A 23,875-nucleotide genomic window follows, 5' to 3' on the forward strand; every position below is an offset into this window, starting at 1 on the left:
AGGGGATTTTTGAAGCCACGGAAGTGAAAGTGAAAAGCCCCGGCAGTGGCGCGAAGAAGGTTTTTCCTTTACAACCAGAATCCCTGAGGCACTTCTTGGGAAAGGGCCCGGGCGCTCTGGGCAGCCTACTGGGGAAGGGCGTGAGGAAACTGCAAGATAGTTCCTTCCCCTCTCCCCGCCCCCAACCCTGGACCAGCTCCCAGGAGGAGCAAGGCGCAGGGATTACGGGTCAGAGGTCAGGTGAAAAATCCATGGGGTGGAGACGGGGGTGGGTCACTCGTTCTCCGCTTCTGGCGTTCAACCTTTCTGTTCCGCTCTCGCTTGGCTTCAGAAATTGGTCGGGTTGTCTAACCTTAATCCCGCATGCTGTAGCGGGACTGGAGGCCTGGGGCAAGTGAAGTGAGCACACTGGATGCTTAGAGGCCCAGGCTGCGAAAGGAAAATTCGAGGGGTGAACCTCCAGTGCCAAACTCGCGCGTGCCCAGCATTCTGGAACTGCCCATCCAGGCATAGAAGGGGCACCCTCCCTACCCCGTTTATCCCAGTGGAGGTTTCTCCCCAGGCCATGGGTCCCGTGGGGCGAAGAAGGCCAAGGTGGTTGTGGTCACCGGAGACTTGGTGGGAGATGAGGGCCTGGGCTCCCAGCCTGGTCCATCCTGGTCAGGGGGCGTAAAGCCCCCTTCCCTCCGCGCGGGGAGTGTGCGTTTGTGACTGTGAGGGTAGTCTTTGGTGGGAGCAGCAGGAATAGGGGAGGGGCAGAGACTGCTGGCCTCCAGTACCCAAATTGGGGCCCGGGGGCTCTGGCTGTGCTCCTCTCACAGAGATGCCGGAGGCAGGACCCTCAGAATGGGCCCAGGGTGTGCCAGGGTGTCGGTACGAGGCATTCAGGGCCTGAACAAGCGGGAGCGTTCAGCAGTAGAGACCTGGCCAAGGCTGAGTGAGAGAGGGAGAGTGAATGAGCGACCCGGGAGGAGGGGGAAGGGGGGGCGCGCCCAGTGTCCCTAGGGAATCCGGCAGAGTGGGTGCGGGTACGTGTGCACGCGCGTTTTTGAGACCCGCGGTCGGCCCTGCGCGAGAAGCACAGGGGCCACAGCCGTCTGGAGGGCGTTCCCAGGAAAGGGCGAATGTGAGCGGGCCACGCGTGCCAGTGCGGGCGAGTGTGCCAGCGGGGGGAGGGTGCGTGCGAGGGCGAGTCGAGTGGAAGTGGGGGCTTAGAGGCCTGAGCAGAGTGAGTGTGTCCGCGCGTGCCAGGCGCGGGAGCGTGCCAAGGCGGGGGCGCGCGGGGGGCAGTGGCCGGGAGGGGGTCGTGGCGCGCGGCCGCGGAGGCGCGGGGAGACAAGGCGGGAGGGGGAGGGGAGCGAGGGCGCGCGCGGCCGAGTGGGCGCCCGCGGTCACATGGGCGAGGGAAGGAGGGAGGGAGCGCGCGAGGGAGGGAGGAGGATGGGGGGGTTAAAGCCGCCGAGCGCCGAGGAGCCGGTGCAGAGCGGGCGGCGGCGGCGGCGGCGGAGGCGGCGGCTCCAGCCGGCGCGGCGCGGGGCTCGGCAGCGGGATTCGGCAGCAGTGCTAGCTCCGCGCTCCGTGCCTCGCTCCCTGCCCGGGGTGGTCGAAGGGCGAGGCGCGGAGTCCCGGTGGCCCGAGGGCGCGGTGAGTACCCCGCGGCGGACCGCGCGCGGCCGGACCCTCAGACCCTCCGGCTGACCGACAGACCCGCGGCCCTCGTGCGCGCGGGAAGAGGGAGAGGACACGCGTGGGCCCGCGACCCGGGGGAAGAGGAAAACAGGAAAGTTCAAGGGAAACTTTGCCCGCAAACTCGGGGGCGGGGGCGCGTGAGAAGCCGCCCCCCGCGTCCGGGCGCGTCTGGGGGTTGGGCGTGGTGATGGTGGGGGCGGACAATCGGCTGGGGGGAGGTGGCCGGGGCGGATTGTCCTAGCGTCCCTATTCTCTCTCACCCCTCAGCAGCGCGCGCGGGGTCTGGGAAAATTCCGGAACTGGGGGGTCGTAGTGACCCCCGCGCGCCCGGAGGCGGCTTCCTTCTCCCGCAGAAATCTAGACTTCAAAGCGCCCAGGGGTGTGAACGGACGGCTGCGCGTTTGCCAGCGTCTGTGTGTCCGTGTGAATCCGCGTATGTGTGTGTGTGTGTGTGTGTCGGTGTGATCCTGCCTGTGGTTTCCTCGTGAGTCCGCCTGTATGTACCTCCATGTGGTGGGTTTCCTTCAGGGTCTCTTTGTAAGACCTCCTGTGTTGTGTGTTTGTGTGAGTCCGCTTGTGGGGTATCCCCATCTCTTTGTGAGCCTGCCCGTGTGTGTTTCCCCCGGTGCGGCTCTGTGTGAGACGGCTTGGGTGTCCCTGTGTTGCTCCAAGGAGTGTATCTCCCCGTACGTGGGGGCTGGGCCGCGGGGAGGTCACCAGACGGACAGCTCTGCTCCTCGGTTCCTCTCCTCTTCCGAGCCTCTCCTGCGTCTAGCTCTCGAACTCGCTCGCTCCCTTCGTCCCCTCCCCCCTTCAGTAGCTTCGGGCGGGCAGGACTATTTCACGCCTTGTTGAAAATTCAGGATTTTCTTTCCCTTTCCGTCTAGTCTCTCTTTTTGAGAAGCGTCTGTGTGTGTCTTTGTGGCTGGCAGCTTGTCTGCAAAACTAGGTGTATGTCTGCATGCCACTGGGGGAGTGTGTCTGTAACTCTAGTTGTTTTGCTTGTAACACTTGGTATATTTGTGTCTGTGTCACTGGGAGTGTTCATGTGGCTGTAATCATGGAGGTGGGACTTTGAAATTCTGGGTGTGTTTGTGCCTTTACAATTGCTGTATGTTCAGGGGGTCTGAAACTGTATTTTTGTGTGTCTAACTCTGGGTGTGATGGTGTATCATTGCATGTGTGGGGATGGGACTGGAACAATTGAATATTCCTATGGCTCCAGGGCTAGCCAGGGCTTGAGGGGTGGAGGGGCCTATGTTTCTCAATAAACTATGCCTCTCTGTCTCCACTGTCAAAACCCACACAAATCCTCTGAGTTGGTTCTTGGGGTTCCTAGTCAGGATTGGTGACATGGAGCTAAGGTTCGCACTCCATCAGGGCTAATAACTCCAGCAGATCCTGACCTTATACAAAGACTAGGAGTTTAAAATTCAAATTCAAGGCTTCTTGGAGCTTCAGAATTCATACCAGATTCACACTGGGACATGTAAATGCATATGGACTCACACTTAGAATTCTCAGAACAATGGGACTCACACTCACATTCATACTTAAATTTGGGGGCTTATATCCAGCTCTACACTCCAGTCCTAGGGTTTACAGTCTGACTCACACTGGGACCAGGCTTACACTTAGATTCACGTTTCTGTCCTGAGGCTCATAGATTTACATTGAGACCTGGAGCCCATGCTCAGTATCTCACAGGGTTCTAAAGTTCATACTTGGTCCTCATTTCAGATTCACACTTACATGCTGGGGCTCATACTCAGAGTCACTTTAAGACTAAGGGCTCACACTCAGACTCCCAGGGGAACCTGGGGCTCACATTTGAACTCAAGGACTCACATAGGACACTGGAGTTCATGAACTCATGTTTCCATCTTAGAGCTCATTCTCAGATTCACACTAGCAAGATGATCACTTCCATCCTGGGCTTACTTAGAGACCCGGTGGTCACACTCAGACTTATATTCCTGGTGGTTACATTAAACTCACTTCCATCCTGGGGCTTAGACTCACACTAAAGCTCTAGTGCTCACACTCAGACTTATGCTTCCATCTTAAGACTTTTATATTCCCCATGAGGGCCCTGGGGTTCACACTTGGAATCACACCTAGTAATGGCTCCATCCTGGGGCTCACATTCAAACCCAAACTAGGATTGTGGTGTTTACACTCCCAGTGAAACTTGGAACTCATAGTCAAATACACCCATATTTTCTTTGGTTTATGGTGTTTATGAGGATAGTTGGGTAAGGAGCAGAGACTGTGACAAGACCTGTCCCCTCCAGAGGTGGGGAGGAGAAGGGATACATGTTTAGGCATGTCACTCACTTGGGCTGTGGGCTGATGGAGAGGGTGGTGGGGAAACCCTGACCCAGTTAGGGTTGAACATTTCTGTCTTTCTTTCCACATGGAGACTAGACTATATTGGCAGGAAGGTCTGAGTGGCTTTTTGGTACAGGAGTGATATATACTCTTTGAGTCTCCCATGTGCCATGTACATCACATCCCCCTTAAATAGTTTTGGGTACTCCTTTTGTGGTAAGAGAATTACTTGTGGGTGTGGGGGAAGACTCATGTCCTCCCAAGACATTTTTTCCACCCCTGTCATCCTTAGTATGGAAGGAGTGTATGAAGGTTGACTTGGTAAGAGGGTAGACCTCTGGCTCCTTTGAACATTCCAGAGCGTGGGATCCCTGATTGGAAGAGAGATGGTAGCCAGATCTGTGGTGAGAAGGTAGCTGAAGGAAGAGACTGGACTGAAACCCACCCTTCCCTCCTCTGCACTGGCTGGAGAAGAGGGGTAAGGGCAGAGTGTTATATTGTGTCTCACCATGTCTCAATGTCTCCTGGAATGTCTGTTGTGCTCTTATCCTATCTCTGTGGTATGACCAGTGTTCTCTTCTCCCTAGAGGAGAGAACAGTAGCCCTGTAGGGAGAGTTGGGCTAGGTTGTAACCTATCTTGGGACTCCACCTGCCTTAGAGATGCTGCTGGGCTTACACGCCCTCCCTGTTTATGGAGGCCAGCAAGTTAGGGCTTCCTGAAGTACACAGTCACCCCATGGGCACCTCGAGGGCAGTAGGAATCTGGCCCTTAGGCTCAGATGTCTGGGCTGTATCAACTCCCTGTCCCTGGAGGGGACACATGCTCCCCAGCCCCCCTATGAGGGTAGGGGGCTTGAAGAGAGGGCGTCCTGCTCTCTGCCCCCCCATGGTGAGTTGAAGTGTAAATGAATCAAAACATATGGAGCAGATTTTCTTTGAAATGCAGATGGGTTGGGGGGACCATGTGTGCCTGGTTTGGTGGGAGGGGGGTGCTGAGAAGAGAGCTGACCCCTCCTCCAGACCCACCATGGGGTGAAGGAAATTGGGGAGACCTCAGTTGTGTAAACTGTGGCCCTGGGTGACCACATCCACCCAGCTTCCTGTGGGGAGGGGGTGGGGAAGCAAGAGGTCCCTGTGGGCTGAGAGTGCTGAGGTCATTACCCTCCTTTATCTCAGTCTCTAGAGGCAGAGAGAGCCCCCAAAGCCCAGAGCTGTACTGGGTGGGGATGGGGGGAGTCACCACAGCCAGGAGCTCTGGGGGCCAAGGGGTGGAAGAGGGAGCTGGGGCAGATGTGAGGCAGAATTAGATCCTGCTGCTTGCAGAACCAAGTCCTGGAAGCTGGGACTACAGCTGCGGTGGAAGGAATGGAAGCCAGACTGTGATGGTGACTTCTGGTCAGACTTTAGGAAGGTACTGAAGAGTCCTCAATCCTGTCAGAATTCTTCCAGACCTGGGAGGGTCATTATGCCTCACCAGGCAATACCTATATTTTCTCCTCACAGAACGCATCAGGGTTACATAGTAATTGCCTGCGAGCTCTGTGGGACGGGGGATTGGGTCTGCTTTGCTCACTGGTGTATGCTGCCCCAGCACAGACCTTGTCCGCAGTAGGAAGACCATGTGGAGTAAAAAATGCATCTTTTCCTCTCCCATCCAACTGAGTGCTGCATGTGGGCAGGACTATATTCTCAACTCCCAGCACAGTACCTGACAGGGATTAGGTGCTCAATAAATGTTGAGGAATGATAAATAAATAAAATGATTTTTTAAAAAAAAAAGCGAGGTGGGGGAAGCCTGGGTAGCTCAGTTGGTTAAGCATCTGCCTTCAGCTCAGGTCATGATCCCAGGATCCTGCTTCTCCCTCTCCTTCTGCCCTTCCCCCTCTCCCCTCCTCACCCTCCCCCCACCCTCGCCTTCCCCCCAAGCCCCCCTCCTGCTTGTGCTATCTCAAATAAGTAAAATCTTTTTTAAAATGTTGAGGAATGAATCCTTGAGTGGGACAAACCACAGGGAGAGGGGATTCTCTGAAGTTTGTGACTTGAGATCCAACACACTCTGTTGTATTACCCCTATTTGGCTCAAAGAAACGCTGAATGATTTGCAGTCTACACTACGGAAGGACTTGCCTGCAGTCAGGGAAGGAGTGTGGAGGATAGGCAGCTTCTTCCTTGAAAAGATCAGGACTAAGGGAGACTAGGACAGGGTGATGACCCTGATTCTGTGGCAGGGGTTGGAGGTCACTTCTATCCTCTCCCAGCTTCAGGATTTTTCAGAAGGTGGGAAAGCCCTTTTCTCCTCATGTGATTAAGTGTGTCCCTTGGTCTCTCTAGGTCAGGGTTTCTTGGACTCTAGCCAAGGCAATGGACCCCACCTCTGAGCCACTGGAGGCTAGGCTCTGAGGTTGTTTAGCTGCTGTGGACACCACAAATTGTATTAGTTATTAATGTTTGTCTGAGAACACGGGGTTCTGATCCTAAAAATACCCTATCCAGCCAGAGCCTAGGAGTTGCTGGTGTGGGCTGGTATAGCAGTAGCTGCAGCCTGATAAGATAGGCGCTGGGAGGTACTAGAGAGTATGGGGAAACTGAGGCAGCATGGGCAGGAGATGCACAAGAGACAGAGTCTCTGTTTTATTTGGAACAAAGATTTATAAAATTAGTGGTGTCAGTTCTTCAAATTGTGGCAACTCGTAATCTATTATCTTACGCTGCAGAGTTTCCTTCTTGGAAAGTTTGAATATACATCTGATATCAGACATAAAAATTAAGTAACCATTTCAAGTCCAGCTTCGGGATGTTCCAAAATAAGTATGTGGCAAAAAAACCCAAAAAACAAAAACCTTCCCCAAGTAGCCTTTTCTGAGCCACTGCCCCCAACCCTACCTCCTGGAGCCCTTTCCCACAGCCTGAGTCCCAGTGGAGTTCCTGCACACCCCCTTTCATAGGCCCCCCTGACCTCACATCTGACCCTGAGGCCTCTGTGTATCTCCTCTTCCCAGAAGATGGATGTTGCACAGTGGTCCCAAAAAAGGTAAGAAGATCCCAGCCTCTGAGGGCAGATGCCGTGTGACCTTGGCTTGTAAAATGACCTTTTTGGGCCCCTCTGTGAAATCGCAGGATGGGGGGGGCTGGGCCCTGGCCCAGGCCCGGAGAGAAGGCGGTTTTGGCACTCATCCAGGTCCCTGACGTCAATGACTCCAAATAATGGAATCAATATTGGGGGGGGGGGCAAGCGTGAACCAGGCCCCAGCGATTAGAAACAGATCAGCACAAACCCGCAGCTGATTCTGATAGAGCTGCCTTGGAGAGCTAGGGTGGGAGGCCTGGAAGGAGGTAGACCTGGTGGGGGGCTCAGGAATGGAGGTGGAGCCACCAAGTGTCCAAAATATGAGGGTGCACAAGTAGGCAGAGATTCTGGGGCTGCCTGGGTTGGAATGATGGGGTGGGGGCTGCTGAACTAGTCCCTTCCTCCTTTGAGCCTGTGGGGTTCCAAAGCTAGGGAAAGTTTGTGAATGAAGACTCTTTTCAACCAACGAGTGATAAAGAGTGGGCAAGGGGAGTTCAAAGCTCATTTCTCTGCTTCCCAGACTTGGGCTCCTAGGCCATGTTAGGGGTCTCAGGTTATACCCAGGGTAGGGGAGAGAGCTAAATGAGACCTGAGGGAGATGATCTTTTTGCTTGGAGGCAGAGGGCATTAATCCAAAATAGAGAGATGGGTATTCCCTCTCAGATTGGGAGCCAGGCCTCTTCCATCAGCCTGTGTCCCCTCAGCCTCCTAGAAGGCAGTAGGTGAGGATGAGAGGGCCATGGGGGCCCACAGGGGCTGGCCTGGCGGCATCTGACAAAAAACAGGAAGAAGGGCTGGGGGAGCAGCTGTAATTATGGGGCATTTATTATTAATCAGATGAAATTGCTGAAAGCAGCTGGTGTAATGTGCATGGCGATACAGACTCTGCATGCCCCCCCAACACGTGCACACACACACGAGCCATGCGCAGTCTGAGCCTTGTTTGCTTACACAATTCTTTTCTTGTGAAGGCTAGAGGGCTTTTTTTTTTAAGTGATTTCTGTACCCAACATGGGGCTTGAACTCACAACCCCAAGATCAAGAGACACGTGCTGTACTGACTGAGCCAGCCAGGCACCCCTGGAGGGCTCTTTATGTGTGTCTGTGTCTGTTTATGTTGGTGTGTATCTGTGTTTTTTCATGTCAGCCTGTACCCTCCTGTCCCTCTATTGTCTCCTTTCCCGACTAGTCTTTGGCCTGATGAGTGTCTCTGTCTCTAATGTCCTCTCTGTCTCCCTGTCTTGGGACCTATCTCTTGGTGTGTCTGCATCTATCACCACCAGCCAGCCTGTCTCTGACACCTTATTTTAGTTTGTGGCCATCTCTCTCTGGTTGCATCTTTGTGCCAAATCAAATGACATGGAGGCCCTTTCTCATGGGTGTTTAGGTACCTGATCATGCCTTTGTCAGACACATCAGGGACCTGTTTTTTTGAGGGGAAGAGAGGAAGTTGGACCCTGAGGATCTCTTGGGGTCTTGTAGAAAGTGAGGGCTCTGTTAAGTGACTGGAGCCCATAGAAGCAATAATGGCTTTCAAGACAGCCCTGGGTACAATACTAGCTCCTTTATCAACTACCTGTTGTATGACTTTGGACAAGGTGCTTTTGTTCTCTGAGCCTCAGTTTCCTCATCTATATAATGGAAACAGGATTACCTCCAAAGTTTGCTTTGATGATTCTGTACAAAATGTATGTTAAGTACCTACCATAATATCTGACTCATTAGAAACCCTGAACAAGTGTTAGCTGTTACAGTTATTACTGGGAAAGGCACTGTGCAGGCAAGAGAGAACTGCAGAGGTAAATTGGTATAGCACACAGACTTTGGAGCTAGGCTCGGACTCAAATCTGTGCTCTGAAACTAATCATCTATGTGGTCTTAGGCAAGTTACTTAACCTCCCTGAATCTCAGTTTTTTCAACTGTCAAATGGAGAATAATTACAGACCCCACTTCATGGAGAGGTCATGAGGATTAAATGAGATAATGCATATGAAATGCTTAACACAGTTCCTGGTACATAACAGATGCTCAATAAATCATCGTGCTAAGGAAACAGAGGAAGAGGAGAGTATAATGGTGGGTGTTTTTGCCCTGCCAGTGGCCACGTGAGAAAGTATGTGACGTTCAGGTACTTGTGCCTGTGAATTGGTTGTGTGGGGACTTCGGATTGTCTGGGGGTGTATGAGTATGTATGCATATGTGGTGTTAGGCCACTTCTGGCCTTCCTTTCCTCCCTGTGGCTTTGAACCTGAAGTCAGCAAAGGGTGCTCGAGGGAGTCTGGATTATTTCCAACTTTCCCTCTTGGAGACACTTATCTGTTGCCTGCCTCAGTCTCCCCTTCTCTCAGTGAGGTTGTATGGAATGAGTTCTTTGTTGGACTTAGGCCTGTGGCTCCTCTGTGACCTCTGATTTGTGCCCTTTGCCCTCCTAGAATCCAGCCTTGTCACATCATCCTGCCCCCTTGGTTTTGGAAGTCCGGAAACAGTCGGTCTGGAGGAGGAGGACATTGATGTGCTCAGTTTGCAGCCAGTGGTGAAGAGGTATGTGCTGGGGACCTAATGAGGCAGGTCCGTCTCTGGGCATCAGGCTGGTGCAGTGGAGCTACAGGCCTGGGGCTGTGAGTGAAGGAGAGCTTGAGATCCCTTCCTTCTCTTCCTCTGTTCCTCCTCCTGAGGCTTTTCATGCCCCTCTGATAGGTCCATAAAGGGGAAGGGACTTACCTGCAGTCACACAGGCAAGGGCAAAGCCAGGTCTGCACTGAAAGGGCTGAATCCTGGATGTGGGAGTATGTTCTGTCTCATTGTCTGGTTCCCTTTCTGCCCCCAAAGCATCTGTCTGGCGTGACTGGGGGAGCAGCTGGGCTTGCAATAGGTGGGATGGGGGTCAGAAATTCCAAAATCTTCTGGGGCCAGCCTTGGGGCTGGGCTTGACTCTCCCTGCCTTTCATGAGGCCAGCCAAGGCCCCCGATTGGCAGCCCTGGGTGGGGGGCGTCCAAGGAATCGAGGCGCTGGAGCGGAACGGAAGGGCCTATTGTCCAAAACCCGCCAGAGGCCCACAAAGGCCAGCCGGCTTTTCATCTCAGCTCCCAAACAGACTGGCCATTTTCCCGGCCCAGGAATGGGAGCCTGACTGACCCTTCAGAATGAGGACTGGGGTGTTGTTGGGTGGGGTGGGGTATCCCAGCCTGACACATGGCCATTAAAAGGGACTTAAAATGGAGCTGGGGTTCTGAAGAGGAGGAAGGGAGGCTCCAGAGGGGCTATAGAGAGTTAAGCTTGCAATCTCACTGTTTCCAGAGGACCCAAGGACATAGGGTAGGGTATCTGATAGAAGTTCTGATTTACGCAGCAACAGATAATAAATATTTATAGGGGGCACAACTGGGAGGAGTCTCAAGGCTTGTTAGTAAAGTGAGCTCTGGCTGTGAGGGCAAACAGTCCTCCCCCACAATTGGGAACACCTTATCTACTTGGAAGGGTGCTGGCAAAGAGAAGGCTAGTAGTGGTCAGGCAAGAGGCTGGGCTCCCTGCAGCAGGAGGGACTGAGGCCAGACAGCAGGAAGGTCTTCCTCCCAAAGAACGGTAGCTCTGATGCCCTGACCCATATCTCTTGGGGATTGCAGAGGATGGCAGAGAGCTGGGGAGGTAGAGAACACCCCTGGGGGTTAAGGGTTAGACAGCTTCTGTAGGCCCCCCCACCCACCCAAGAGGAGGCTGGGAGGCAAGACTTGGCAGTTCTGTCCACCCTCCCTCTGCAGCACCTGCAGCACCACTTTAAAAACAGCTTTTTAATTTAACAAAGTGAATGAAAAACTGTTTTTGGAAATAAAAGATATCTGCTGTCTCCTAGACTAGCACTCAGCCCTTGCAGAGAACCTCTCTCCTGGTTTCTCCCTGCTGCTGGTGGCTCCTTTCCCCTCTCTCTCTCTCTCTCTCTTTTTTTTTTTTTTTTTTTTTTTGTTTCTGCTCCATGGCCTTCCAGCTTCTCCTTGGCTTCCCCTTACCCACCTCCCATATCAGCCTCCCTGGGAGTCTCATCTTCAGTCTCTTATCTCTGTGTCTCTGCATCTCCTTTTGTCTCTCCTCTCCTCCGGGTCTCTCTTCCAGGGCTTGTCTCTCTCCTGAATCGTCTCTGTCTCCCTCCCCCCCTCTCCCCCAACCCCTGTTCTAAATGGGTCTATTTAAAACACCCGATGCTGCCAAGTCAGAAAAGCGTCTCCTGATAAAGCGCATTAGGCTGGGGGAGGGAGGGAGAGGGAGGAGGAGGGACGGAGGAGGGAGCAGGGAGCAGCGGGCAGATGGATTGATCCAAGCCCGTAACCCCATTAATCAGGCATCGTGGATCCCCCCCCTTCTCCAGCTTCAACCCCTTCTGAGCTAAAAGCCCCTTAAATATTTATCACCCCTCCCCCATGGGGTGAGGGGAGGGGTGTGTGGTCCTTGGTGTGAGCATCCCCAGCTGCCTGGTGCTCCCCCCAGTGTGTTTACACATGTGCACATGAGCTTATACGTGCATGCATGGGTGTGCATACCTAACAGGCCCAGGGTCCATCCTGTCTCCCTTCACCGCCATCATAAAGGAGCCCTGGAATCTGACCTGGGTCTTGCCCTTCCTGAAGAGTTGGGCATATAGGGGCGCCTGGGTGGCTCAGTGGATTAAGCCACTGCCTTCGGCTCAGGTCATGATCTCAGGGTCCTGGGATCGAGCCCCGCATGGGGCTCTCTGCTCGGCGGGGAGCCTGCTTCCCCCCTCTCTCTCTGCCTGCCTCTCTGCCTACTTGTGATCTCTGTCAAATAAATAAATAAAATCTTTAAAAAAAAAAAAAAAGAGTTGGGCATATAGAATACGGAGACCTCGGGGGTCAATTGGGGGTCCTCAGGACCCCAAAGTGCAGTAACTGGAAGACTGGGTGGAACAGCACTATCATTCTCACAGGGCAGGAAGGTGAACTGGGGTCCAATGTCCAGATTCCGCCAAATTCCCAGAGCAAGAAGTAACTTGGGGAATAGAATTGGGGACTCCATCCTCCTAAAGTGCACAAAGGTAACTTGGAAGACTGGCTGAAGTTCTCCCTTTATCCTCAAAGGGTAGGAGTAAGACCTGGAGGTGGGTAGAGGACTTTCCATTAACCTCAGAAATTTAGGGACCTGACCTGGGCCATCACCCCCAGAGAGTGGGAAGAGGGCTACTCTCTGGGGTGATGGGGGACTGGGTCCCACATCTCATGGCATATTGATCCCCCCTGGCTGCAGAGGTCAGTCAATCCTGCGACAAGAAGGGGTCCGTCGGAGCTGGCCTGAGGCAACTTCGCCCTGGGCTCCGGGAGGGGGGAAAGGGAGGCCCGGGGCCGCCCTGGGCGTGAGGAGGGGCCCGGCTCCGAGCCGAGGGCCCCTTCCTCCCTCTCCTCCCCCAGCATCAAGTGCCACATCTTCTCCTGACTCAGACAATTAGATTCAAAGGATGACCTCACTGCCTGCCGTCCCTCACTCGCTCCCTCTGCTAGCTCGCCTCGCTCGCTCGCTCGCGGCGCGCTCCTTCCTCCCCTCCTCCCGACCGGCTCGCCGCCTCGCTCGCTTGCTCACAGCTCAGCCCGGCCCCTAGCCCGCCCGCCCGGACTCTCGCTGTTGTTGCGGGGGGCTCCTATCTCCCCCCACCAGGCCGGCCCGGGCCTCCTGGGCCCAAGCCCCGAGCCCTGGGGGCCCGATGCCCGAGGGCTGCCGGGCGGACCCACGGAGCGCCGGAGGCACCGACCGGGCGCCTGCGCGGGGACCCAGGTCAGTGGCCGCGCGGCCGCGGGGCCGGAGAACTTGTCACCCCCACCTCCGCCTCTGAGACGCCCCCGCCCGCGCCCGCCCACCAGCCCGCCTCGAAGCTTCCCGCTCCTTTCTCGGCCCCCGCCCCCCGCGGCTGCTCGGCGCGCTCCCCCTGCCAAGCTGTCTCTCTTCTCCCCCCCCCCCAGCCCCCCTGCCTCTGCAGCCAGTGGGAGGGACTGGGACTTCCTGAGGTCCCAGGGATGGGGCCGGGGCCCATTGGCTGTAATCGGCCCAGGCCTCAGAGAGAGGAGGGGGCTCTGGCTGTGTCCATTGGCCTGGGGGAGGGGACCACCACCTGGGTGGGAAGGGGGCTACCGCGAGAGAGGCCCCGGGTGTGGGGGTGACATCTACACAGAGGGGGATGAGCTCTTGATATCTTTCTTTTCTTACATCCTGTGGGCCTCTTGCCTGGCTTCATTTGTCCCCACCTCCTAGCAAACTTTAGTCCCCACTGCCTAGTTTCATTTGGTCCCCACAGCCTGTGTTCTTTTGGGCCATGTCACCTGGTTTCCCTAGACTCTGCTGCCTGATTTCTTTTGTTGGCACTGTCAGCTTTCCTTAAGTCCCTATCACCTGGCTTTATGGGATTGCCCTACCTGGTTTCCTTATGTCCTGTGGTGCCTTCCCTGCCTGGCTTCCTTGGAGACTCTCATGCTCCCTTTAGATAGGGCATCAGGCCCCAACTACACCTGGAGGGGTAAGTGCTAAGGATGTCAACAGCATTGTCAGTTGTTCCCCGGTTGGGGCCAGGCCAGCATGGCTTGGATTCCATTCTGCCTGGACAGCAACATGGCGTCCTTTCTTGTGATGGGTGAGGGGTGCAGGGCTACAGGGTCCAAGGACCTTTAGGATTCTTGTCCTCAGTGGTTAGAGGAGCACTGGCTTGGCCAATGCTGTCCCCATCTCTCTTTGGGCCTGACAGTGATGACAGGGCCTTGGCAGGGGCTGGGGTTCAAGGTCTGGGCCACATCTTCTTACCTTGCCTCTTGCAGCCAGGCCTTACAGCCATGTGCATTCTGATAGTTGTGGGCACAGAGAGGTTTTGAAGAGGTTCGGGATCACACAGCAGGTGGGTAGGCTAAGAGCTGCTGCTGATTCTCATCTTGGAGAAGAGGAGTTGCCGAGGGGAGGCAGGAGGGGCCTGGGGAGTGGGCTGGTTTGGGGGGTTTTCTGGCTCCTGCTATTACCAGCCACCATCTCTTCACCCAGGGGCTTCTCACCACCAACACCCCCGACCCCCCAATCTAGCCTGGATCTCTGTCTGCTTATTCCCAAATGCTGGGAAAGCAGGGTCAGGGGAGGAAGGAGCCATCTAGGAAATTATCCTATTTACTTGCTTTTTAGGGGCCAAGAAATTTCCTCCTTCCCTTTTCCTTCTTTCCTTAAGCCACCCTGAGCTTTAGCTTCGACCCCCCAAGTGCAGCTTGGGCCATCCGAGGTCCCAGCATGGAATGACTGTTGTGAGTGTGTATCTTTGTATTTCCCACTGCCGGATGTGGGAGCAAGAGAGACTGAGGGTGACTGGGGGACTCTGGGTTTCTGAAGGTGCGATGGTATCTGTGTGGAAGACAGACTGCTCTGAGCGTGTGATGGCATCCATATGTGAGCCCGTGACTGTTGTGAGTGAGCACGTGTGAGAGTCTGTGTGTGTGACTGTGACTGCGGTACATGTGTGTTCACAGTTAGGGTTAGGGTTAGTGTGTGAAGCTGCAGCAGTGGGTGTCCACGTGGGAGGCCAAGATGTGCGGTCACGGTGGTGAACTCTGAGTGCCAGTGTCTGTGAGAGGCCACCGGCCTGCGTTTGTGAAGCTCTGGCTCTGTGTGTGTGTGTGTGTGTGTGTGTGTGTGTGTGTAGGTGCGGAGGGCTTCGCAGAGTGCTGCCAGGTGGTAGTGAGAATCCACGTGTGGGCTACATCTCAGGGAGAAGTGAGCCCTGGGTGCTGTGTGACCCTGAATTGCTGGGGTGTGTGTGAGCCTATGTGTGCACGTACTCATGCCTGTGTTTACCCATCAGGAACAGATTGCTCTGGCTTCCCCACTGCGAGGAGGGAGGAAGGGGGAGGAAGGATGGCTTGCTTTTGCCCAGCAGACCAGAAGCTTCCTCAGAAGTAGTGTGTGCAGTGTGCGTGCAGGGTAGGGGGCAGGGAGAACAGGACACTGTTACATGAAGACAGGCGAAGTTTCTGTTCCCTCCACTCAACTTGAGCTCTGTCAGAAAGACCATTTTCGGTTCTTTTTGTTAGAAACCAATGCTTCCTATGAAATGCTGCCCCTGCCTCCCCCCGCCTGCCTGTGTGTGTGTGTGTGTGTGTGTGTGTGTGTGTGTGTGTGTGTACACAAGCTTGCAAGCATAGGCCTTTGAGGGTGTGTCAGCCCCATAGCAGTGATGGGGCCAGGGGTGGGGTGGTGGGTATAGTGAGAGATCCTGGGCAAATTAGGTCTTTGTCCCAGCCCCCAAGTCTTGAAAGCTATTCTGTCCATCCTTCTCTCTTCATGGAGGGCCTGCAGCCTCCTTCTGGCCCTGCCATATCGGCTGGGACCCCTGTTCCTGTGGGATGCCCCCCCCCACCCCACCAGCTAAGGGAAGTCTCATTCAACCCTGTTGCTCTGCCCATCCCCTCCCACTGAAAGGGAGTTCCTCCAGATGTCTAACCTCCTGCTGCAGTGGTCTTTCCATTCAAGAGGAGCAGCCCCCACTGCCTGCAAACTTAACCTGACTGGTACGTGGCCTTTTTCTAGGTAGAGGGGTCCTCCAGATTCTTCTAGAAGCCAGAGGAGACCCCGGACTGGGGCTAGGGGATTTAGTGCTTGCGCGCCAGGTTCTGTGAAGTTGTGCAGAGCCCATGTGCGCAAAGGGGAGATATGCACTTATCTGCTCCTTCCTCTTCCCCATTTGAAGGGCAGAGGGCTGGTCCAGATGACTTTTGAGGGAGAAAGCCCAGGCCTTTTGCACCTAGAGGGTTGCTTAAGCCCAGGCCTGCATATATGTGTGTATACAAGCCCATGCCAGGCCACCAGGCAGCATGCGGGGCCCTAGGTAGGGCTGCACATTGGGGGCATGGGCTGTGGGATTCAGACTGTTGCCTCCCCCAGGCACCTCCCCGCGGCCCACCCAGGCCCATCATGGGAAGGCCCCCAGCTCCCCCCACAGCACGCCTGCACACACGTGCAGAAGGGCACGCACACGCTGATCTCAGGGTCCCCGCGGTGCAAGAGGCTGGAGGTGGGGGGTTTGAGCACTCAGAGTCCGGGCTGCTGCCAAAATCCACTGGAATCTTGTCCCCCCCAGGCCCCCATCTCCGGCTGTGGAGGTCACAATAGCAGGTGCGGATACCCGCGCCCCCCCCCCTCACTCACAGTGAGCCGCCTCCTTTTCCACAACCTCAGCCAGCGGCTAGAGCTGGGGGACTGCTCCCCCTGCCTTCCTTCTGGCCCCCCTCCCACTGGTGCTGAGCTTCTCCTGCCCCCTTCTGTGAGGAGAGATGGGCGTACATTTGGATGGGGTCCTTTCCCCTGAACACTGGGGCTTGATCCTGGAGTGGGTGAATGTGTGGTAGCCCAGGAGGAGCTAAGGCTTGAATCCTAAACCCAAGCACTCCTATGCCCCTCACGGTGGGGGCATCAATAGCTGAGAGGAGGGCCAGCTGTGGATTCAGAGAGAATGAGCCAGAGACAAGAAACTGAGAGATAGGAGGTAGAGACACCACAGGGAATGGGAGCCTGCCCAGTGGCCAGCCAACCCCAGCCCCAGGAGCTGGCCCCTGACCCAGGCCCGCCCCCTCCCCAGTGGGGGGTCTGCCGGGCCAGCTGCCAGGGGCCAGGCCTCCCTCCTCAGCGTATTACCTCCCCCCCCACCCAACACACACCCTCTGGACTGCTTAGGCCTCTGCCCCCGCCCCCACCGCCCACGCTGTCCAGGCTGCCTAGGCCTGGTGGGATCTGGGGGCCTCTTGGTCTCAGCCCCTCCTCCCCCTCCTGGAGCTTCCAGCCAGCCCTGACTGTCTATCCCAGGCACTCCCTCAGCCAGTGCTGCTCCTCCTTGCCCACCACATCCTTGTCTCTGTCTCTGCCCCTGCTCTCTCATTTTCTCTTTCCACCTCCAAGTGAAGGTGTCTCTTTTCCTTATTCCACCCTCATTCCTCTGCAGGTCTGAGTCCTCTAGAGTTCCCACGTTTTTGAGTCCTTTAGTCCATGCTATCTCCTGTCCTGTGTCCTTGCCTTTTCTCAGGATGGGTCTTCTACAGCTGATGAGGGGAGAGGGAAGGGGGCGAGGCTCTAGAACAAAGTGTCTTTTCCCTCACACTGAGGGATTCTGGAGTCCGTTACCTACGCATATTAGAAGCTGTGGCCATGCCATAGATTAGGTGCCCTCCTGCAGATCCAAATGTTCCTGACCTCACCCAGGTCCAAGACCCTGGGTGGGTAGTGCAGGCCAGGGACTTTGGTTGGATTTCAGTTTGGGGGCATACCACATGGGCCCTCCCTGTTCATCCTTCAGACCAGATTGAGCCTACCTGACCCTCAGGACACCCATGCCGGCTGATGCCCTGAAGTCAGAACATACTGTTGCACACCAGCACTCACACATGGTTAGAGCTGGGCCCCAGTCAGTGGTGGTCAGAAACCCCCACTCTGACTCTGGATGTGGCAGGAATTCCTGAGGGTTGGGCCTGTGTAACCTTCTGCAGGGATACATAGGAGCTCTCCAAACTCCCCCCCGCCCTCGTCAGGTTGCACCTTTAGCTGGTCAAGGGCTGAGGGTTGGGGACACAGGGCACCAGGGACCTTGCTGGGGCTGGCGAGAAGAGTCTTGGGCCCTAGATCTTAAGCCAGACTTCGAAACGGAGTAATTGAGGTCCCTAAGCTGGAGCCTGTCACTGTGTCTGCCAGCGTCCCTGCTAGTGAATGCCAGCCTCCGTGGTGCCAGTATTACTGTGGGCTGCTGTTATTCTGTGTGACTGTCTGTGTTACTGTCAGCATCCCTGTGTTACTGAAGATGCACCTTCGTTGTTACTCTGTGTGACTATCAGTCTCATTGCATTTTTGATTCTGGGGTTATTGTCACTGTGACTGTGTCCGTGTCAACAGGTATCATTGTCCCATTTGTTGGTGTCATTATTTGTCATTTCACTGTAATGACTGTTAGCACCCCTGTGTGCCATTGTCAACTACACCAGTGTCATTTTCACTGGGTGTTGTTCTCACTGTGTAGTGGTGTCTTGTGTCACAGAGGGACAGTGACAGGAAATTGGGGGCCCAGGATTTGTCTCTTGATGTATCACCTGTGTATGTGTGTAATGATGACTCTGTGAGGTTCTGTGTCAGGAGAGGTGCTGGGCTCCTTGTGCTAACAGGAGTGTGGGCTGCTAGGTACTGGCCCCATCCTTGTTGGTAGAGTGCCATCTGTTGCCTCCTCATCGTGGGGCTGGGGCTAGCAGCAAGGTTGGCCCGTACAGGGGTCTACAGAGAGCTTCAGCCAGTTTGCATGGCCCCTATCTGAGGCCATGGGATTTCTCCTCCTGATCTATCCCAGAACCGTGGGGTGTGGACTTGGAAAATCTTGGGGAAGATGCTCTTTGCCCTGGGGTGGGTGTCCTGAGGTGAGCTAGGGCAGGGTGGAGGTAGAGCCTGGATGCCTCTGGCCTCAGCTTCCCTATCTGGGAGTGGACCCAGCTGGGACCCTGAAGGAAGGGAAGAGTGAAATTGGCTTGGGGTTTTCTGGATCTGCAGAGGCAGAGATGGGGTGGAATAGGGTAGGGTTTTAGTCTTCCCTTATCCCCCGGGGCTGCACTTCTGGGTCTCCAGGGAGAAGCCCTGTAGCCTCCAGGAAGGCTGCACGGACACCATCCTCCCTCTGCACTGGGGGAGCTAGGTGGGCTTAGAGAGATGCTCTAGGATGGGCACAGAGACCCTCTCTGGATCTGTCCCTTCCTCTGCCCTTGGATCTCTGCCCATCCCCTGTGGTTCCCATCTCTCTCTCTGGGTCTCCTCTCCCATTTCTCCCTATCTTGGTCTCTACTTGTCTCCTGGGTCTTGGCTCATGGCTTTCCCTCTCTCTCTGCCTCTCCGCTCCCCCCTCCCTGGGTCTCTGCCTTTTCTGGGTGCCCCCAGCCATGCGGTGTCTGTTTCGGTACCCCATCCCCCACTCTCTGCAGCACTTGCTCTCGGCAGCGCCCGTCTCCCATGGCTGCAGCCCCGTTGGCCCAGGGCCCGGCCCTTACAGTAACTCATCGGGCTGATGGAGGCGACTTTGATGAAGAAGCCACCCCTCCCCCCTGAGGGGGCCTGAGTGTGTGTGTATGTGTGTGTGTGTGTGTGTGCGTGCACACTCATGCCAGGCTGTCTTTTTGCCCCTGCACCCCCAACTGGAACCAGGAAGGAGCTGGGAGCAGAGGGCCACCCTGTCCCTCTTGGGTCCTGGATCTAACCTTGGTCCCTTCTGCCTCTGCGGGCCCTGGTTCCTGCCCCCTGTGGTAGGCAGTGGGGCCTGGCACTGCGGTAGTGTATCTTCCCAGCTGTGAGGACAAAGGCACGGACAGACAGCAGAGGTGGTCGGGCAGCATCTGAGGGCTGCCTGCAGGGGTTGAGGTGGGGAACCAGGTAGACCTGTAGCCTCTTGCCTGCCTCTCTCTCTCCCTCTCCTTCCCTCCCTCTGAATTCAGTCCCTGGGTTCATTTCCTGGCCCCACTGCTCTCGGACTATGACGTTGGCCATTGTCTTAACCTTCTAGGCCTGAGGAGTAGTTGAAGATAGGGGAGTGGCTGAGGGTCAGAGGAACCAGGCCAAGTGGTAGCTGAGGCCCTGGGAGTCACCAATGTGGGAGGGACAGCCAAAGCCACCTGGGCCTAGAGAGACAAGCTGTGCCAGGGAGGGGCGGTCAGCGCACCTGCTGCTGTGGCTAGAGGAAGCCAGGTGCAGATGGGGAGGGCTTGCCTGGTGAGGGCTCAGTGCAGTCACGGGCAGGCAGGAGCCCCGTCCCATAAAGGAGCCCCCGGAAGTCAGATTATTCCCAGCTCTCGCACTCACTGCTACAGGCTGACACCCACATCTGTCTCCTCCCTGCTGTAGCTCTGTTTGCAGTTTCTCTGGCAGTTCTCTGGCTGTATGTCTGGCTGTTTGTCTGGCAGTGTTTCTGACAGTGTCTCTGGCTGTGTCTGGCAGTGTGTCTGTGCGTCTGAGTGTCCCTGGCAGTGTTCTTAGTGGTGCAGAGACTTCCTGACTGAGCATCTGGCTCTGGCTCTGGCTCTCCTTCTAGCTGTGTTTTTGGGTGGATGCCTGTTTGTGTCTGTCAGTTTCTCTGGTATTTCTCTGCTTGTGTGTCAGGCAGTTTCTCCGGTGTGGTTTCCGACAGTGTCTCTAGCTCCCTTGCTATGTTGCTGCTGGTTTCTCTGCCTGGGTTTCTTGCTCTTTCTCTGGGGGTAGGTCTGCTTGTATCTGGCCGAGCCTTTACCAGTATTTTCTGGTGGACCCTTTGGTTGTGTGTTAGTCTTTCTCTGACCAAGCCTCTGCCTGCTTCTCGGGTCCTAGCTACCCGCTTCTCTGGCTTTACCGGACAGTGCCTTACACAGTATCTCTAGTGTAACTCCAGCTGTGCATGCAGCTCTTTCTCTGGGACTCTGTCTGGTTGTTTTGGACAGTGTCTTGGCTGTGCGTCAGGCTCTATCCCTAATAGTACCACTTACTCTGCTTGAGTGTCTGGCAGTATTCCTCTCTAGATCTCTCTTTCTGTCTGGTTGACGGGTCCCCTCTGTCTTCACACTGGGGTAGGAGAGTCCTGTTTGAGGCTTTTTTTCTGCAGGAAATAGTTACTTCTCTGCCCTCGGGTGTGATCATGTGTTGGGGTGGAGTGGGAGGCAAGCAGTTGGACCGCAGATGAGGGGACCCCTGGATCCAGCCTGGCTTCTGGGGACATCCTGACTGCTTTGTGTACCTGCAGAGGTGTGTGTAGACACAATGCACATCTGGGCTGCAGGTCTCAGGCTCCTGAGGCATGTGTCTGGGGTGAAGGATGGGCTGGGGCCCCTGACAAGGAGTTACATGTGACATGCTCTCCTTCTTTCTTGGTCACTGTACACTGAGGCGAAAGCAGTGTCTGACCTTGGTACCCTGCTGCTATGAACATCCCAGAGCCCAGTGGCAAGGCTCACGGAGGGCTGGGGGGGGTGCAGATATGAGGGGCTTTAGAGCATCGGGGTTTCAGGCCCTCTCCCCAGGAGCACTGCAGGGGAACTTCCATTCAAGGCAATTTGGAGAAGTACAGACCTCCTGTTAAGTTCAAACATCACTCTTTTGGTTTGCAGTGCTTAGAGCTAATTAGCCAACCTCATCAGTAAAGTTTTTTATTGTTGTTTTTTGTTTTTAAAATGGCTGTAGCATTACCAGTGTTCCATAACTCATCCGTGGTTGATGACATCCTACAGCCAGCAGCCTTATTGAACAACAAACCGCTGTAGGTTGCCTCCTACCATCTTAGCAAACCTTTGGCTCCAGATGCCAATAATGTTGCTTTCTGTTGCTTGAAAAAGAATCCTGAGCCCCATTAAGAAGGGCATTTGGGGTCAAGATACCTAGCCCTAGGGCTGGAATCACCCAGTCTTGCCTGAGAACAGGGAGGGGCTCCCCAGGAGGTTCCTGACTGGGCTAATGATGCCCATTCCCTTCCCCCCGCACCCCCTCACCCCCATTTCTCCCAGCAGATGGCTGCTCCTGTCCCGTGGGCCTGCTGTGCTGTGCTCGCTGCCGCTGCCGTCGTCTATGCCCAGAGACACAGTCCTCAGGGTGAGTGCTGGAGGAGAGGATTCTGGGGGGTGGGGTGGTGCTCCCTGCTGACCCCCACCCAAAGCCAAGCATGAGCCCTCTGCGACACAGCTGTGTGCATTCACCCAAGACCACATCCTGGCACGTTCTGGCTTGTCACATGTGAACACCACGAGTCCTATGACAATGATATGCTGGGCAACCCACTGATGTTGTCTTATACCCACAGTCCTCCAGTCACTCCACGTGGTCCCATGTTGATGGTGTCTCTGGCTTGATGAGCTGTTCCTCTTCCTACTGGAGTGTTAGCGGGTAGAGGGTACAGGCAGGTGGGATGGGAGTTGGGGGCTGCTAGGGGTAGGGCCCTGTATAGTATCTTTGAAATGGGATTTCATTTGAAAGGGGGGTTTGTGGGGGTGCAGTGGAAGGCACTGAGAGAGACAGAGACCAAGACTTCTCCCTTATCCCAGAGGGAAGGTGGAGACAGAGGTGGCAGACAGAACAAGATGTGGGGACGGGCAGGGCGACTAGTGGGGGAGGGCTGGCATCCTGAGGAAGGAACGGGTCTGTCATCTGGAATGGTGGGAGGGTGTAGGGATTGCTCCGGTGGGGCCACTGGCCCCCCGGCATTTGTCCAGTGAGGGCTGAGTTCTCCCCACAGCCCACAAAGCAAGAAGCTGTCCCCTTCTGGGAAACAGGTGCCCTCTTAACTTGACCACCAGCGCTCAAACTGCATTTGAGGCAACACCCCACATAGCTCCATCAGCATAAGGTCTGACCTTGGAACTCCTCAGACAAGTGCTGAGCTGTATGGAGCTCTCCCCTTGGATGTGTCCTGCCCCCCATCACGCTTGGCTGGATTGGATAGAGGCAGAGAAGGTTGGGGCACTTCTGGGGCCCAGGCACAGAGCACACGCTGCCACCCTCAAGTCTGTGGGTTAGAGGAGGGCAATGAGTCAAGGCTGCTGTGCCTTCTGCCTTATGACACTGACGCTGAGACCCAGAAAAAGCCTAGCCCCCATCCCCCTGGGCTGCTCCCCAGTGGGCAGGGAGTGAAAGGACCACCTGGCCAACCCATTAACCCCCACCTGCAGTCAGTCTGTCTTCAGCTTGTGTGCTGATCTCACTTGCTTGGACCTCTGGTGGCTGCTCCCGTGGCCTGGGCCCTGCTCTGGTACTGTGGGTAAAGGCAGAGCCACAGGTGCCCAGAGGCTTGAGCAGTGAGTCCGCCCTTCTGAGAGTGGATAACTGTCCCAGTGCATTAAGCTGTGTTCTTGTGTGGGTGAGACCATGTTCCTGTTCGATGCATTTCTCGGGTTGTATTCTTGGGGGCTGTGCCCTGCGTGTGACATTGTCTGTTCATGTGTGACTGTGCTCTTCATGGGGCTTTGTCCTTGTGGTCGAGACTGTACCCTGTGTGACAGTTTGATAGTTTCTCCCTGTTTCTGTCTCTTTGCATGTTTGTGTCCCTGTTCAGTTGTCTCGCTTATGGGAGACTGTGCCCTTATGTGTCACTGTGCCTCTGGGGGACGTGTCCTCCCTGTGCATGTGTGTGATCATCTTGTACTAGGTGTTAACCGCCTGTGAACTGGGACTGGGTCCTTGTGCGGCTGTGACCTTGTGGACAATTGTTCTGTGTGTGTTCTTCTTGTGGTGACTGTCTTCATCCTATGTGTGTGGTGATGTGAAGTTGCTTAGGACGCCCGGGGGACTGTTTCCGGCATGTGGTCCCCATGTGTGCCTGTGTGCACAGGTGTGAGGGAGCCATCAGCTCTGTCCTTCTGTGTTCTCCATGTCCATGACCTCATCCTGTCTCTGTCTCTCATCCTGGCTTCTAACAACCTTTTCACAGCTGATTCCTTTGGAGCATTTGTCACCGCGTCAAGGCCAAGAACCCCGTCCTCCCCCTGCCGCTTGATTTAATTTCTGAAATGGACAGGGGCACCCACAGGGCGGGAGGAGAGCTGTCCAGAGACAAAGGATTAAATCATTGCCATCTCTGGAGCTATTTTGTGACTGTGTATATTGCTGTTGTTGTCTTGTTGTAGCATTTGTGACAGTGTGTGTCTTATGTGATTGTCATGTCACGTTGCTCCCTCTGTCTCCGCATTGTGGCCTGTAGTTGTCTTCTGTCATTGCATTGTCATGTTGTCCTTCCTGCCCTGCCCTCACATTGTTGGTTTGTCATTGTTGTTGTGTTGTGTTTCTGTTTGC

At 55.3% G+C, this 23,875-nt stretch overlaps 1 protein-coding gene across 4 annotated transcripts in view; it reads left to right on the forward strand.

Annotated features, from left to right (window-relative positions):
* The first annotated feature begins 1,493 nt into the window (after nt 1-1,493).
* CNTFR (ciliary neurotrophic factor receptor) overlaps nt 1,494-23,875 on the forward strand; it is a 38,192-nt gene continuing 15,810 nt past the window's right edge. The window contains exons 1-4 of one of the 4 annotated variants that reach the window (XM_046023845.1): nt 1,494-1,644; nt 4,380-4,498; nt 9,522-9,630; nt 21,601-21,682. In XM_046023845.1, the coding sequence (XP_045879801.1) occupies nt 21,601-21,682 (82 nt within the window). In that variant the 5' untranslated portion in view covers nt 1,494-1,644; nt 4,380-4,498; nt 9,522-9,630. Of the gene's footprint in view, nt 1,645-4,379; nt 4,499-9,521; nt 9,631-12,731; nt 12,866-21,600; nt 21,683-23,875 lie in introns of those variants that run through there. The other 3 variants (XM_046023844.1, XM_046023847.1, XM_046023848.1) reach the window with 3 other exon arrangements.

Source organism: Meles meles, chromosome 11 (genome assembly GCF_922984935.1).
Source record: "Meles meles chromosome 11, mMelMel3.1 paternal haplotype, whole genome shotgun sequence".
NCBI lineage: Eukaryota > Metazoa > Chordata > Mammalia > Carnivora > Mustelidae > Meles > Meles meles.